Here is a 14,323-nt window from a genome sequence, read left to right as displayed (position 1 = left end):
AAACGCGCTAGACCGTAGAATTCGGGATAATTGGGCAAACAATTCGTGCAAATAACGCAACTTGCGGCCCAATTTGTACTGCAAACACACCAGTATATTTGCTCATTTCCCATCTTTATAATATTCTTCTTAAATGAATAGTTTTCAAGCATTATATCACATGAATCGGATAGAAAATCGCCCAAGGCTGTTAGTAAGTGGTTAAGCCTCTCCTACGCAATCTTTATTAGAGGGCCACCTGTTCAAAAGGATAGATTACACAACACCAGAATTACACTCAACAATCTTTATTAGTTACAACATCCTTTTTCACACGAAAAATATGTTTATCTATTTTTTCTATTAAATTTCATATAATAAAATCTTTTAAATGAAAGTATATCTATGGTTCATTGAACCTGTATCTGTACAAATCTATAAATATATATAATATTCATTTTATTTTCTTATATACAAGGATGTTTAGTAGTAGACCTGCTGTGTTTGCGGCATGGTGTCCGGCTTAGCAAGGTCAGGGTTAATAGGCTTTCCGTTCGGCTGCGTCACTTGGTTTCCCGCCTTGTCCGTGAAATACGAGTGGTGAATGCGAATGTGCGTGCGTAGATTGCTGGAGCTGATAAATTTCCAATTGCAGATGCTGCACTTGTATGGTTTCTCCCCGGTGTGTGTCAGGATGTGTGATTGGAGGTTCCCGGATGTTGTGAAAGCTTTGGAGCATTGCTTGCACTTGTAAGGGCGTTCACCAGTATGGATGCGCACGTGGCGCCGAAGGTCGCTCGAGCTCACGAACGCCTTTGGACAGTAGGTGCACTTATGTGGTTTCTCGCCGGTGTGAGTGAGAATATGGCGCTGCAGGTTTGTCAGTTGAGCGAATCCTCTAGAGCAGATGTTACATGTGTATGGCTTCTCTCCTGCAAACGACAAATAAAACACAATTATCAATACACATACGTCACAAACTTGCAATGGCCGGAACTGCGAATATAAAAATAAAACCGAAATCTACAATTTTATAACTCTAAAAAAAGGCAACGATTTCTACACAAATTAGAAAAAATAGATGCTATCGCCATAATAAAAAGATCTAAAAAATGAGTGAGCTATCATTCGGTTGCTACGACATCTCTTTGAATAGTCCAATTGGAGAATACTGTAAAATTTGCGCTCTCGCATGCTCAGATTCTAGCTTCCGTTTGAGCGATGTCGCACAATACATGCCACACCGTCGCAAATACTGACCTGTGTGAATCCTGTTATGGATCTTGAGGTGTGCGGCGAGTGCGAAGGCTTTGGGGCACTTCTGGCATTTATAGGGTTTCTGTCCAGTGTGAATCAAGACGTGTCTTTGGAAGTTCCAAGATCTTGTGAACACTTTGCTGCAGTGTTGGCACGTGTATGGCTTGTCTGTGTTGTTCACGTCAAGCTCCTGTGCTTTCTCCTCTTTCGGGGACTCGAATTCGGGCGTCGCTGACCTAGAAGCAGCCTTGGTGTTCCATGAGTGGGTGATTCGTTCTTTTTCTAGCTTTGTGTGGGGCACGATCACCATCGGTTCGGGGGGGTTCTTGACTCGAATTGGCTGCATTACCTCGGGTGCAAGGAACTTGACGGAGAAGCCATTGGTGATCAAGTGTTCGAAAGTGGGAGGTGTATGCTGCACGCATTCTAAAAGGACAAAAGAGATATAAGATTCGACATCATTGTTTAGCAACGCACAGTTCTTTCATGTTAATTAAACAACAAATAACTTTTTATGGCATTGTAGTACAAAGCGCGATTGGAAGATAACACGGAACCGCAACCAGCTTACTTTTCAATCCAAGAATAGACCGTTTTATTGTTAAAACTGTTTTTCTGCCACATCATAAAAGGTGTTTCAAGAGTAATTTGACCAGAGAAGCTGGACTCAGATTTTTAAAGTGTTTTGTATCCAGCACAACATTGTGACATTTCTAAGAGAGTGGGAAGGAAAATTTGGTCGTGTGTTCTCATAAAAGTGACGGTTAAAGCTCATCGGATCCTCTTGCCTTTGAAAGATCAGTATGTGTCAAATTTGGATGAATAGATTCTACAGGTTGCACGCTACGGAGAGCAGCCCGCATTGTTTGTGGGTACTTGTAACATATTTCATACAAAAGCCGACATTTCAACTCACTTGGGGAGCGAGCTAAATAACTTTACAAAAAAAAAGATTACCCTCTAAAAGACCAAAAACAGTAGGGCTGGATTCGAAATAAAAAGTCTTTGCGATAAACAGTATCTAACTTTCTACGGTGGGAAAAAGGTTACATGAATTATTAATCGAGTGGATACCTTTCCATCCCAAATACTAATCTAAAACTTTCAATTTTTTAGAGAAAATACTCTATAAGTTACTAGGAAAAAAAGCCAAACGCCCGGAGTCTTCTGTGCCGTAAACAAATCCTCAAAGTTATAATATCTCCCATTGTCAATCGGAAAGCTTTATTTTAAAAACACAAAGACAAGAAACCTTAAGTTTTCCACGACATTGTAATATATTTCAAAATGGCTAACAAAAGTAGAATGTTATATTAACGTTAATTAGCATGGTGACTGTGAAGATCTTTCTAGAATAAAGTCGCCTTAAGAGAAAACACAGATATTTGTTTGGATATTTTCAACAATAAATTATTCAGCATGTAAAAAGTAGTTACTTAATAGTGATGGATCAAAATGGCACACAGCCTTTTTTCATGTAATTGCGTCCTCCCAAGATCGTGTCATTTAAACTATCGCATTTAGCTTGAAAAATACTTTCGTGTGCACTATTTTATTTAAAAAGCAGTTTTCGATTTTAAGGATTGTGATCAAAAGAAAATAGCTAGGGTACTTCAAAACGTTGCAACATAGCAAAGTAGTAAAATTTATCTAAGTGTGATTTGTATTGTGGAGCAACGATACAAAACTGATGGCGCTAGTACTGCAGGAAATATCAAACGAAACAATGATCCTTGTATCTAATGATTTCATTTCCGTAGCTCTGAGTGATTCGTAAGTTATTAGCTAATTGGCCTCGGAAAGCGTCAAAAATGATACCTATAGATCAAGTAATAACCATTACTTAACAGGACGCCAATAAAGAACTGTGTGCAACTAAGCAAACTTGAAGCGACAGCAGAGTTCCCTCTCCTTACGTCAAATGTGTTATTTTTACTCGCATGAAATAAAAATATTCTTAGCAGTTCGTATTGATTTCGAAATCCAGAAAAAGTATCAGAATGTTGTAAAAAGAAAAGATAAAAAAATGGTTAACTTACCGAAAGAGTTTAGAGATGCTTTCTTGATTTCCTTTTTCTTGATGAGGAATGATCGAGGCATGATGGGTGTTGAGTATGGAGGCTCTGCTAATGTTGTGTACTCTTGTCACTACGACTGCGAATGAGCAAGAGACAGGGCCAAGGTGCCTAATATACTGGCTGTACCAATAGCAGGTGCGGGCCAAAGGCGCTCAAACAATGCCGGGGTGCCGATTTTTTGATGCTCAGATTATCCAGTGGCCATGAACACCAAACACAAAGGCAAACTGTGAGCTATTCAACTCAAAACTCTTTCTCTCCCCTGTTCTGTCTATTAATTTATTAAAGACCTGTATTACCACTATCAAGGTTTAAATGTACTACAGGTAGTTGCTAGGAACAATAGGCCGAAACGTCCATCGCCCCAAGACAACGCCGCGATTGGCGAGTAGCGGACACGTATCGACCAATTGCGCATGCATGGAGGAACAAAAGCCTGCTAAGTGCTAGTGGCAGGCGCTCTCCGCCAATCAGCATTCGCGGTCAATAATGATCAACCAATCAAGTTGCGCGTACTCAAATAGCTTTCTAATGAAGAAAGGTATGTTCGTATTGGGAGAAGTGAACATTAGACCAATAATGGTATTCGCAGCTTCTGTCCCATGGGTAATTGGGGTAAATGACATTTAAAAGAGAAACTAACTTTGGAAAATCCTGAGAAAAATCTCAATAACTAAAATCAGTTGAATCGTTTTGTAGCTTGTGTTAAATATTAATTCAAAACAACCATTACTGATCTAGAACAACAAAGGTCGCTTATTCATGACACGGCCATGATGCGTCAATAATTTATTGCGATCAAGGGGAAACTGAGCACAACATCCAATTAAAAACAACGTCGCTTTAAAAAATAACATCCGAATCGTAAGGGTGACCACACGTTTAACAAACCGGCTCACTTATTTGGTTATATAGACACTTAAAGTATTTTCACAGGCAACGCAAAACTAACAGAAACTGTAGGGAGAAGAAAAGGTCGGCTTAGAGCTGTGCAACGATGCATTGTTCGAACGCCAATTACGAGTGGTATTGTTTGCGGTGGTGGACTGGCGTTTCGTGAAGCATAGCAACAAATTTAATGTCAGTGGTGCCGTGTAAGTAAGGTGGAGGCCACCAGACAATCCACTTGTTGAAATATGAAGGCACGTGCAGGGTTTAACAGGTGCGAAGGGGCTGCCTCTCTAAATTCTAATCAACAATTCCGCACAAATTCAGAACGAATGAGCGAACTCTCGGGTTATTTGAGAAACCGCATAGGTTCGACTAGCTCTTTTTAAGTTAATACGTTTTTGCGTTTTTGCCAGGGGTAAGAAAGGACTTGTGTCGAGCGAAGGAATTTTTATTGTTTTAAGGATTTTTTTGTTTGATAGAAAATAGAAAATTAATTTGCAATTATAGATATTTTCTTTAGATTGTGAGTTGGGAAGCAAAAGTAAAATTTACTGGACAAAATGATAATATCTTTTAGATAAATAAGGAATAAGCATCTAAATTCCATAGTCCGTGAGTTTGAACACACCGCTAATTGTTCAGCCTTTTTTATTAACAAAAACATGCACTGCACGCTGGCAAAATTGCAAGTTCTTACACCAAGCATAGCAACGCAGCTTAATGAAGGGTTGCAACCATTGTGGAACACACCAGAGTAACTTTAAGGCTTCGCAAACGGCATTTTCCTCTGTGACAATACTCAATACATGTACAAAGATCGTTTGTGCATAACAATCAAGATCTTTGGACTTCACGCGTCGCTCATGGTTGTCGCAGAATTCTAATCGATATTGTAAATTGTGGAACGATGGTCTTTCAGCACTTAACCACCATTGCTCATTGTGTTTTATACATACTAACGAACATAAAATGTGGCGAATAGAATTGGCTTTGCTCTTTTCTTATAGTCAACACGGTCTAAGTTGCAGCTTAGTTCTTGTTTAACTTAAGTGGAAACTTTGTGTTCGTCTCGAAGAGTCTCGTGCAAAATGGAGTAGAAAAAAGGTTTTTTAAACGTTGGGCAAATTGCTCAAAATAAACATAATACGCCTTGTTAACACCGCAATTACACACGCTTTTGACAATAAATAATTATTTTTAATAGGAATAAAAAATAATAAATTTCTGAGACTGCAAATCTCTGTTTGCTATGAAACAAAAATCCGGAATAAATCAAAGCCCTACATATGTTAAGACAAATGTTTAACTAGCCCCCACCGAAATTTAATTCAGTTCTTGCGAGCGATCAAAGCCCAACGCAAAAAAGAAAGCGAAGATATCGCTTTCTATATTTTCTATCTAAACGAACTCTTCAAATAAAAAATATTGAGATATCAGAGGGTGTGAAAGCCAAGACAAAGGCAAAGTTAGTAATTGCCAATGGTTGTTTAATGATCACGGCAAGGCAAAGAAGCCCTTTACACGTATAAGGATTCCCTCGCACTAATAGCACGATGCCGTTCAAATGGCATAAGACACAATTCGGCCATCGTGGGCTACGATAGGCACATGCTCTGAATAGATCTCAAGGAGCAAGGCTGAATGAAGAAAGATTCCCAAGGGATCCTTTTCGTCCTTGGTTCACAGGCGAACAGGTACCAGGAGAGACCTGTAGCAGCCAACTGAGACCGAGAAAAAGTATCTACAATTCCAAGCACTTTTCCCAAAGCATTAAAAAACAATTACGGTGAGAAAATCAGACATACAACTTACTTTTTTGAGTGATAATTACAAGACGTAATTCTGCAATGCACGGATCGGAGGTAAAACGGCTTACGAAACTTAACGGATACAGCCGTTTAGGTATTTTCTATTGTTGAAGGAGTTTAAATTAAAAAAGCTAAGCGTTCGGACTAAGCAAGTCTTTTTTATAGTTTCTTCTTTTAATTGCGAAGAAATTTTGAAAATATAATCCTTTACATGCGGAATTCAAATTGGTAGAATTTTAGAAGCAGGTAGTTCTATCAAAAAGAAACAACATTTTATAATAGAAAGCCGTAACATATTTTTGCAGTTGGCGTCCAAGAACGCTATCAAGAAAACTTTATTGTAATATCCAGGCGCAAACTCATGTTGTTTTGAATTATTTTCTTTGTTAAGGTTGAATATCAAGATCGTCCAAGTCATAAAAAAAGTTAACGTCAATCAAAGTTAACGGACAGTAAAGTGGGTTTTCTGGAGTGATTTTATTACCTGTAATTAATTTTTTCTTCAGAAATACCTTTGCATGCACGTTAGATACTACTGGTTACTTTCTGAAACATTGAGTAAAGGCGATCTTATTAGCTATTGTTTGCGGGCGATAAGTGACAAAAAAATATGAAAATAAATTAGTTTATTCACTTAGAGGTTGAAAAAATCACATTTCATAAAATAATTTAACATAATCTTTCAGTGATTATGAATCGGCCCGTCACACAGCTTGTAAGTGCAAAAAATCTTGTACAATTGAAACTACCAAAACACAAATAAAATCGGACGAGAACTTGGGTATTCTTAAAGATCAAACCACAAGTTGGAGCTTCCGTGGAAGTGTCACGCTTCGCTTGAATCCTGAAAGATCCACTCGTCTTTCTGGGTTGTATAGCTGGTAGTTAGAAGCATATGGTCTTACATAAAGGGATACCCGTGGAAAATGGACTCTTTAAAATGGCATTTACATCTACAGGTGGGAAACTCTCTAAACATTCCTCACAGCTTCTTCCCGAGGGGGGACTGTGCAAGTACAAAAAAGGCTATACAAGGACCTTCGTACGCATCGTCTGAAAATCTAGACGTCTAGCTACCTTAGATCCTCTGTCCTTTTTTATATCTCATCTCAGATTCAACGCAACGAGAAAAGATTTGAAAATTTGCGTAAAATCAGTTTGTCCAGTAAAATCGCCAATCAAAATTTACTTGAACGCGATATAAGATCAGCCTTAATGTTTCAATTTGTTCAGCCCGGAGCATAAATTAAACGATACAAATTTGACGGTGCTTTCTTTTGACCGATTTTCAACATTGCGCGAAGAAAACGGAATGGGAAAGCGGAAAATTAGCCCGAAAGAAATAAGCATAAGAAAATAAATACAAAAAGTGAATTCGAATTTTTAAAGACTTGGTAAAATTCATCGCATGGGGCGATAAGGTAGTAAACACTATTGACGATTGAACGATGAAAAATAAATTACTCAAAAGAACATGAAGTAGTTCATGGGCTTACTGTAAGTAAGTAGATTTTAATAAGCTGTGAAAGTTATGGTAAAAAGAAGGGAAAAGAAACAAGAATACTTGATCCTGAACATGCAAGAGCATTTAAGGGAGAAATTTGTGTGTCTATGTTTATCATCTTGTAAAGTTATAGAGGAGGGCGACGACTGGTGTGTCTCAAGTAGCAGGTGACAAACAAATCCTCTACCATCCAATCAGGGAAATGCAACGAACGCGTGGATTTCACGAGTTCTGACGCAATTCTAGATATGCTCGTCAAAGTTTGTGCAAACTTTAGGACAGTCGTTGTTTATTGACATACAAGAACACCGTTCTGTATAAATTGTGAGAACATCCTAGGATAAGTCGGTGCGTTGCGCGCGACAATTAAAAAGCTTTTCAAGGACCTTGTTCAGTAAAGCCCAAAATTACAATACCAGCGACGAGGTTTTCTATTTGTTTGGAAGATTTCCAAGCGGCACTAACACTCAGTCGCGCTTTTGTCCATTCCGTCATTAAAAAAATGGAAACATGGTTTTGCCGGCTGATCCGGAAGATACGCGAAGCGTGTCTATGTGTATAGTGATGGGCCGAAAATCACTTGTTGACTTTTACAGAGCTGAGCAAAGAGTTCACAGCTGCGTTACTGGGGAAATTGAATAGTAATTGCGGCAATTAGATATAACAAGGCCGACTTGTTTACTTATAAATCAGACTGGGAGTCTGATGCGCTCCTCCAAAGGCATGCGTCAGGTTCCTGACCAGAGGGAGAGCGCGCTCCTGCGCTTGTCAGCGAAGGTTTCAATAACGCGAAGTTACAAGCGCCGAGCGTATGATTCTAGACTATAGCTCTGTTGTTTTCTCTTCTGTCAAATGCATGAAGTCTTATGCATTCATAAGACTTTATTATATTGTTTGTACTCATTTGCATGAGAAGACCTTTTCACTATCGGATTGTCTGGACCATTTATAACTAGTAATGACAAATTTTTCGACTTTTTACAAAAGGACGGGGAAAGTTTTATAAAAACCAAATGCCTATTGTTGTTTTCGTGGTGGTTAGCCTAATTGGCTTGAGTATTTACGAGAGACTTGCGTGTAAAGTTCAGGTTGCACAATATCCTTTTGATATATTTCAACACCCAGAAACTTCAATTAATTACGTCATGGCGCTTGGGTTTTATCATAACGTAAGGCTTTATGTTATAAAGAGTAATATATAGTCAGTTTGCGTATAGATTTCACCAGTAAGCCCTATAAAACCATAATCCCATCACAGCTAAAAATGTTTTTCTATCAATGTATATTTTGTGTATTCTCTCAATGAGGTATTCCATTTAAACTTCGCATTTTTTCCTTGTTTACAAACCTATCAGTCAAGTCGAACCCATTTTAAAACGGTTACCCGTAGCTTCTCCTGTCCCATTTCCCTCCCGGTAACGCTTCACATTTTGAAAGTCGAGGCAAAGCTCGAGACCAAATGACCGCAAACAATTTTTAGCACGAGCGTAATTAAACACCACACGAAAGCAAAGTTGGAACATTTGACCCATTTCTTACTTCCAAGCTCTCTGTGATTGTAAAGACAAAATTGAAACAAATCAAGAATGGTTACTTTAGCGACGAAGCCTTAGGCAGAGGTTTATAATTGTTCTTCGCCACCTCAAGCGTTCGGATCGGTACGTGAAAGGATTAGGGTTTTATTGCTCGTCAGAATACCAATAGAGGTGATAATGAGCGCAAAAAGGCTTACTTGCTTAATTTTTTTTTCTTTTAACGACTTTAACAGCTTTCAAAGGCATTAGAATGTTTTTGATTTACAAATAGGGATCTTAACTAGATAACCATCTCTAAGATTTTCCAAGTTAAAAGTTACACATAAATCCCCTAAAATACGTTACCCTAGTTTGTAGAAAAGTTAGCATTAAGATGATCCTAGACAAATGACCTTTCTGACAAAAAGTGTGACGTTCAAGAACAAAAACATGATAATCAAATCTACCAGTTCAAAAATTGCTATAGAATACAATATTCATAGCTAGCCATGTGCCGAGAATACCACCTGTAGGTGAGACCACCGTAGCGAGCCAATCACAAGCTGCCAATGACGTAACATAATAAGCGCGCCAGCAGACAAAACCGATAGTTCGGCCCATGTGAGAAAACTCAACCTCCAATTTGACCTGGTAGAAAATTACGGCTTGCGTTTTTTTTGTGGGCTTGAATATCAATAACAGGCATAAAAAATATTGTCGGTAATAATTTTGTACTTTAATTTCGTGGAAAAGGCCAACAAAATAAAATTATTGGAAGCATATAGAACATGAATTTGTGAATTTTCTCTATGATGCTATGTAAACAAAAAATTGCTGAGCTAAGGCCACGTGTTGTGGCCTTACAACACCCGACAAGTACAGAAGCACACATATATCGTCTGATTTAACAATCAAAATAAGAGAAACTTGTTGAAACCAAAAACAACTTTAAGCTATAATAGCAACTATTTCGAGCTGGAACCGGCTAGATTCCTCTATGGAAGTCAAGCTCAAAACTTTATTTAAAAGCTATGCAAACAAACATTGTTTTGGACAACAAGTCCGGCCACTGGTTTTCTTTCGTTGAGAGGGTGGGGGATGGGGTACTCTAAACATAAGGGGTTTGGATGCAGTCAACGTGGATTTGAAAAAAGGCCGCGTGGTTATTTATGCGCAGTAATTTTGATCATCGTCATTTCGCATTTTCGCAATTTCACAAAATATTCGCGAAATAAATATCGATCAAATATTTCCACGTTCACAGTATTAACGAGCGATAAAAAGTTCCTTAGTTGTTAAGGTGACAATGAAGCAATCTCGGTTATTGAGTAAATTGTTTTTGCAACTTTCAAAGTTCTAATTTCTGAGTATTCTAACTTGGTTTGCCTAGATTTTATAAGTAAGCTTACGTTTATAAAGTATTTTCTTGTGAGAACTGTTTCAATTGATTGGTAATTAGTTTTGTCATATGTTTCTGGTACCGGTTTCTCTAGCGGAAGTATGCAAAGCTGAACGAGAAAACCACCGGGATAAAACAAAGCCCAAAGAAGTGACAAAATAATAAGATATAAAACAATGAAAGAAAATTAAAATCAAAGAAATTTTTTCCCTTACTTTATATTGACAGATTATAATATGTGAAACAAAACATTTTCGAGTAAAGACGTCCCCGGTCCAATTTTTTTTTTTTTTGATGAATGATTTTTACATTGAAGATTTTAAAAGTTTCTAAGTTATAAAGGCTATGAATGTAGGCATTTTCCAGCTGAGGGGCGAATTCCCATAGGGTCATTTACCACTTCCTAGTGCGTTTCGAGAATCTACGAGTCACAAAAACCAGTGTTACCAGATAAAATCACCCTTTTTGGTTTTAATTTTGTATCAAATTTGCATAGGTTCTTCCAAAATCAAATATACTGTAATTCATTCTACAGTGAACTCTCCTCACTCGAACAGACTTTAAATAGTTGACTGTTTAAAGTAATTTCACCCCACTTACTCGAGCTCTTGAGTGTTCAAGTTAATATGCAACTAGAAATCTGGTTATCTGATATGGGTTCGACCAAAGTAGTCAGCCCTCACCCTCGTTAGTTCTAATATAGGCGCTTAGTATCGGGGCTTAAAACTCGTGGATTATCTACTGGAACCTAAGGGTAGTGATGGTGGTCCTGGGAGTAATTTTAAAGTCACTTTTACAATTAAAATACAAAATTTGGTTACATCAATTACGCCCCCAACAATAATCCGTCGCGACAAGCAATGAGTTGTTAGAAGCTTGGCAGCCATTTTGATGTTATCTTGAAAGAAACAAAAAAATGTGTTGTTTGCTGTGTTTGTTTGCAAAACAATAAAAGCTGGGGCTCATGAGGCTTTCCAGTACTCGAAGCATGTGATCAATATTAGGAGACAACTTTTGAAAACTTTTGAGGAAAAAAAAAATGTCAGAGGGTTGAGATATGGATGGTTGAAATATAAAGAGGAGTGAAGCCATATTTCAGCCGTAGTTCCCGGTTACAGATGATGATTCTACTGTTTTGTTCGGGACCATCCCTTTTTCCTTCTGCTGGATTACAATCATATGCCCCGGAGATGGTGAATTAGCCTCGGTCCTAGTTTTATTCTTGCTGCCAACTTGTCAGGGAAAGATGTCATGTATGTATACTTAATCAACACTTATGCATGTACACTTAGGCATGTAAGGAGGTTGTCTTTTATTTACCACATCAGTACGACAGCAGATTTCAAAAGTCACACCAATTCTAAAGAAAAACATAGCTGGAAATATAGTGACCACTGGTAAAGATATCTTTTACAGTAATTTCCACTGAAACCACGCCTAAAAAACAAACAATGACTTCACATTAAGAAACAAATAATCCTTCGAAATTCCGATAGCCTTTCTTGACACGTGTGTTTCGTAGCTACCTATGATAAAGATACTAGTATTTCCAGAAAGATATCGAATGCTTTATAACGCGTGATTTTAAGAGATCCATCCAACTTGTTAACGAATGATTGCGATTATACATGAAGAATACTTAAAAAAGAAACGACAAAGTCTTACCTAACAAGTATATAAGAAAATTATTATATCATGATGCGTGTTTTGCAAAGCAAGATCGAAGGTTGTGAAGCGCGTGAAAAACCATAAGTAATTAATCTTCCTCGACCTAGTAAAACAATGCGATAATGATAAAAAACAACAACACAAAAACCATATACCCCTATTCTAGTAATAGCCTAGACATCGGATTTTGCGGCCCATGTTTTGCAATTATCCTAGTGACAGACATTTCCATATACAGTGTATATTATTTTTCGTAGGTAACAGCTTTGATCACTTATACTTCCGGTACTTATCGAACTTTTTGCGGTTTACCAAAACGCGTGTTGTAGTGTTCCACCCATTGGACCTTTGCTCGGCAACGTTAAGTGTACGTATTAGGGGAACGTCAGAAAATGTTACGCCGACACACGCAGGTGATGCTAGGGGACAGATTTCAATGGACTTTTCTACTTATTTTTTTACTTTTTTACTCGAAAAGTGTACTTGATCGGAGGGCAATGGTTGATGAATACGATAGTAGCTACATATCAATAAAATTCATATCGTGACTTATACATATACAATATCCAATGGTGGTCCAGCGCTGGTTTAAGCAAATTAGTGCTTGTTTTTTAAGGCGGGCAATTGAACAATCATTTTATTCTAGCTCAAGCGAACTAGTAACTGATATTTGACCTAACCCAAGTGTTCACAAACATTTGCCAAGATGGACACCAATTCCCGAAGTTCTCCGATTGTAAAATAATTGCAGGCAGCGAGTTTTGAGCGGCTTTGTTTATGAAGGCGGTCTATAAGATCTTAGCAAGATATCTCCCCCGATGCCGCGCGGGAGGTTTTCCCGGGGACTCTGCGGGGGTCTTACGGGTCCCTGTGCGGGCGGTCCCGTAGGAGGTGTTTTTGGAACGCCTTCTAAGATACGAGTAACGAGATACGAGAAATGTTCAAGTGGACAGAAAAAAAATAACCATTAATAAACCCCACAACACATGAAATTACTTAAAAAGACAAAAAAGTTAGTTTGGCCACTTTTCAAATTTGAGGTTTCGTGACTTGTGCGGCTCATGGGGTGGTCCTCAAGGGGTCAGCGGCCCCAGGAGGGCAAGGGGGGTACCGGCAAGGGTGCCGCTTACTGTGATACGCGTGGTAACACATGAACTTAATAACCTGATAACCCGCCACAAAAATGATAATGTTAAATACAAGGTAAAGATAACCCCACTATAATCTTGAAAATATTTTTTTCCGCGCCTTCAAAGCTATTTCTAGCCTTTTTGTCAAAAGTTTTATTAATTCACATTATTTATTGTTATCTTTTTCGTATCTTTTGGCGTTTTGCGCTGATTACAGGGTAAAAAGTCCCGCTTGTATACTGAAAAAACAAATTCCATTGCGTCATTGCCGGATACCTATTGCGAAAGCCGTTTGTTTAGTGGCTAATAAAACACAAACACGGAAGGAACAAAAAAAAAAACATTTTTAAAAGTTTTGTTATTCACATATCTTTCCCGTCTCTATGTTCATCCTAACATATTCTCTGAATCAAGAAGTCCTGAGTACTTCGGCATATCCCGTCCTGAGTACCTTTCGGTTGCTAATCAAATAAGTCAACAATCTTTAATAAACCTATTGTCTATTTAGATTAAAAATGTTCCTTTTAATTAATTCACGAATTTGTCCTCTGGTGATTCCGTGACACCAAGCCATAGGTGTAATATCAATATGTGCGAAAAAGGTAACCTCTACCACAGGTTGTCAAGGGTCTACCCCTGCTTGTCCCATACGATGTCCAATAAAGTGATATTAATACCCCCTAGTGTGACAACGTAAGGCTGACTGGGAATGATAATTATATTGCTCTGAATTGGTGTAAAATTGTGCAACTGGTCTACCCATCTACAATAGTAATATTACATCTCACATAATACATTTTAAAATAAATTGTTGTGAAAATTAGACGCAAAAATTTTCGATAAGAATAGACTAATCGGTTTTTAGGGATATATTCTGAGATACAAGAAACAATGTTAAAGTGGACAAAAAAAATAACCATTGATAAACCCCACAACACAACAAATAACTTAAAAACCAACATACAGCCGTATGTTATTAAAGTAAAGCCGATATTATATTATTTTGACCACTTTTTAAATTTGAGACTTGTGCGGCTCATGGGTTGGTCCTCGAGGGGTCAGCGGCCCCAGGAGGGCAAGGGGGGTACCGGCAAG

The 14,323-nt window shown here is 38.1% G+C and overlaps 1 protein-coding gene and 1 long non-coding RNA gene across 2 annotated transcripts; one reads left to right on the top strand and one right to left on the bottom strand.

Annotated features, from left to right (window-relative positions):
- Positions 1–271: 271 nt before the first annotated feature.
- Positions 272–3,662, bottom strand: LOC5521394 (zinc finger protein 239). Its single transcript, XM_001641129.3, has 3 exons — positions 3,276–3,662; positions 1,240–1,662; positions 272–911 (listed from the first exon to the last, which is right to left on the bottom strand). The coding sequence occupies exons 1-3, from the start codon at positions 3,334–3,336 to the stop codon at positions 463–465; spliced, it is 933 nt and encodes a 310-aa protein (XP_001641179.2). The 5' UTR covers positions 3,337–3,662; the 3' UTR covers positions 272–462.
- A 1,822-nt stretch (positions 3,663–5,484) lies between these two features.
- LOC116604437 lies at positions 5,485–9,443 on the top strand. The gene is made up of 2 exons (XR_004291045.2): positions 5,485–5,991; positions 6,405–9,443. It is a non-coding gene; the product is annotated as an uncharacterized LOC116604437 (long non-coding RNA).
- The last annotated feature ends 4,880 nt before the right edge of the window (positions 9,444–14,323 follow it).

The sequence above is a fragment of the Nematostella vectensis genome, chromosome 6 (assembly GCF_932526225.1).
Source record: "Nematostella vectensis chromosome 6, jaNemVect1.1, whole genome shotgun sequence".
NCBI classification, from domain to species: domain Eukaryota; kingdom Metazoa; phylum Cnidaria; class Anthozoa; order Actiniaria; family Edwardsiidae; genus Nematostella; species Nematostella vectensis.
Note: the sequence above shows the minus strand (reverse complement) of the source record. Positions and strands in the feature narration are given on the sequence as shown.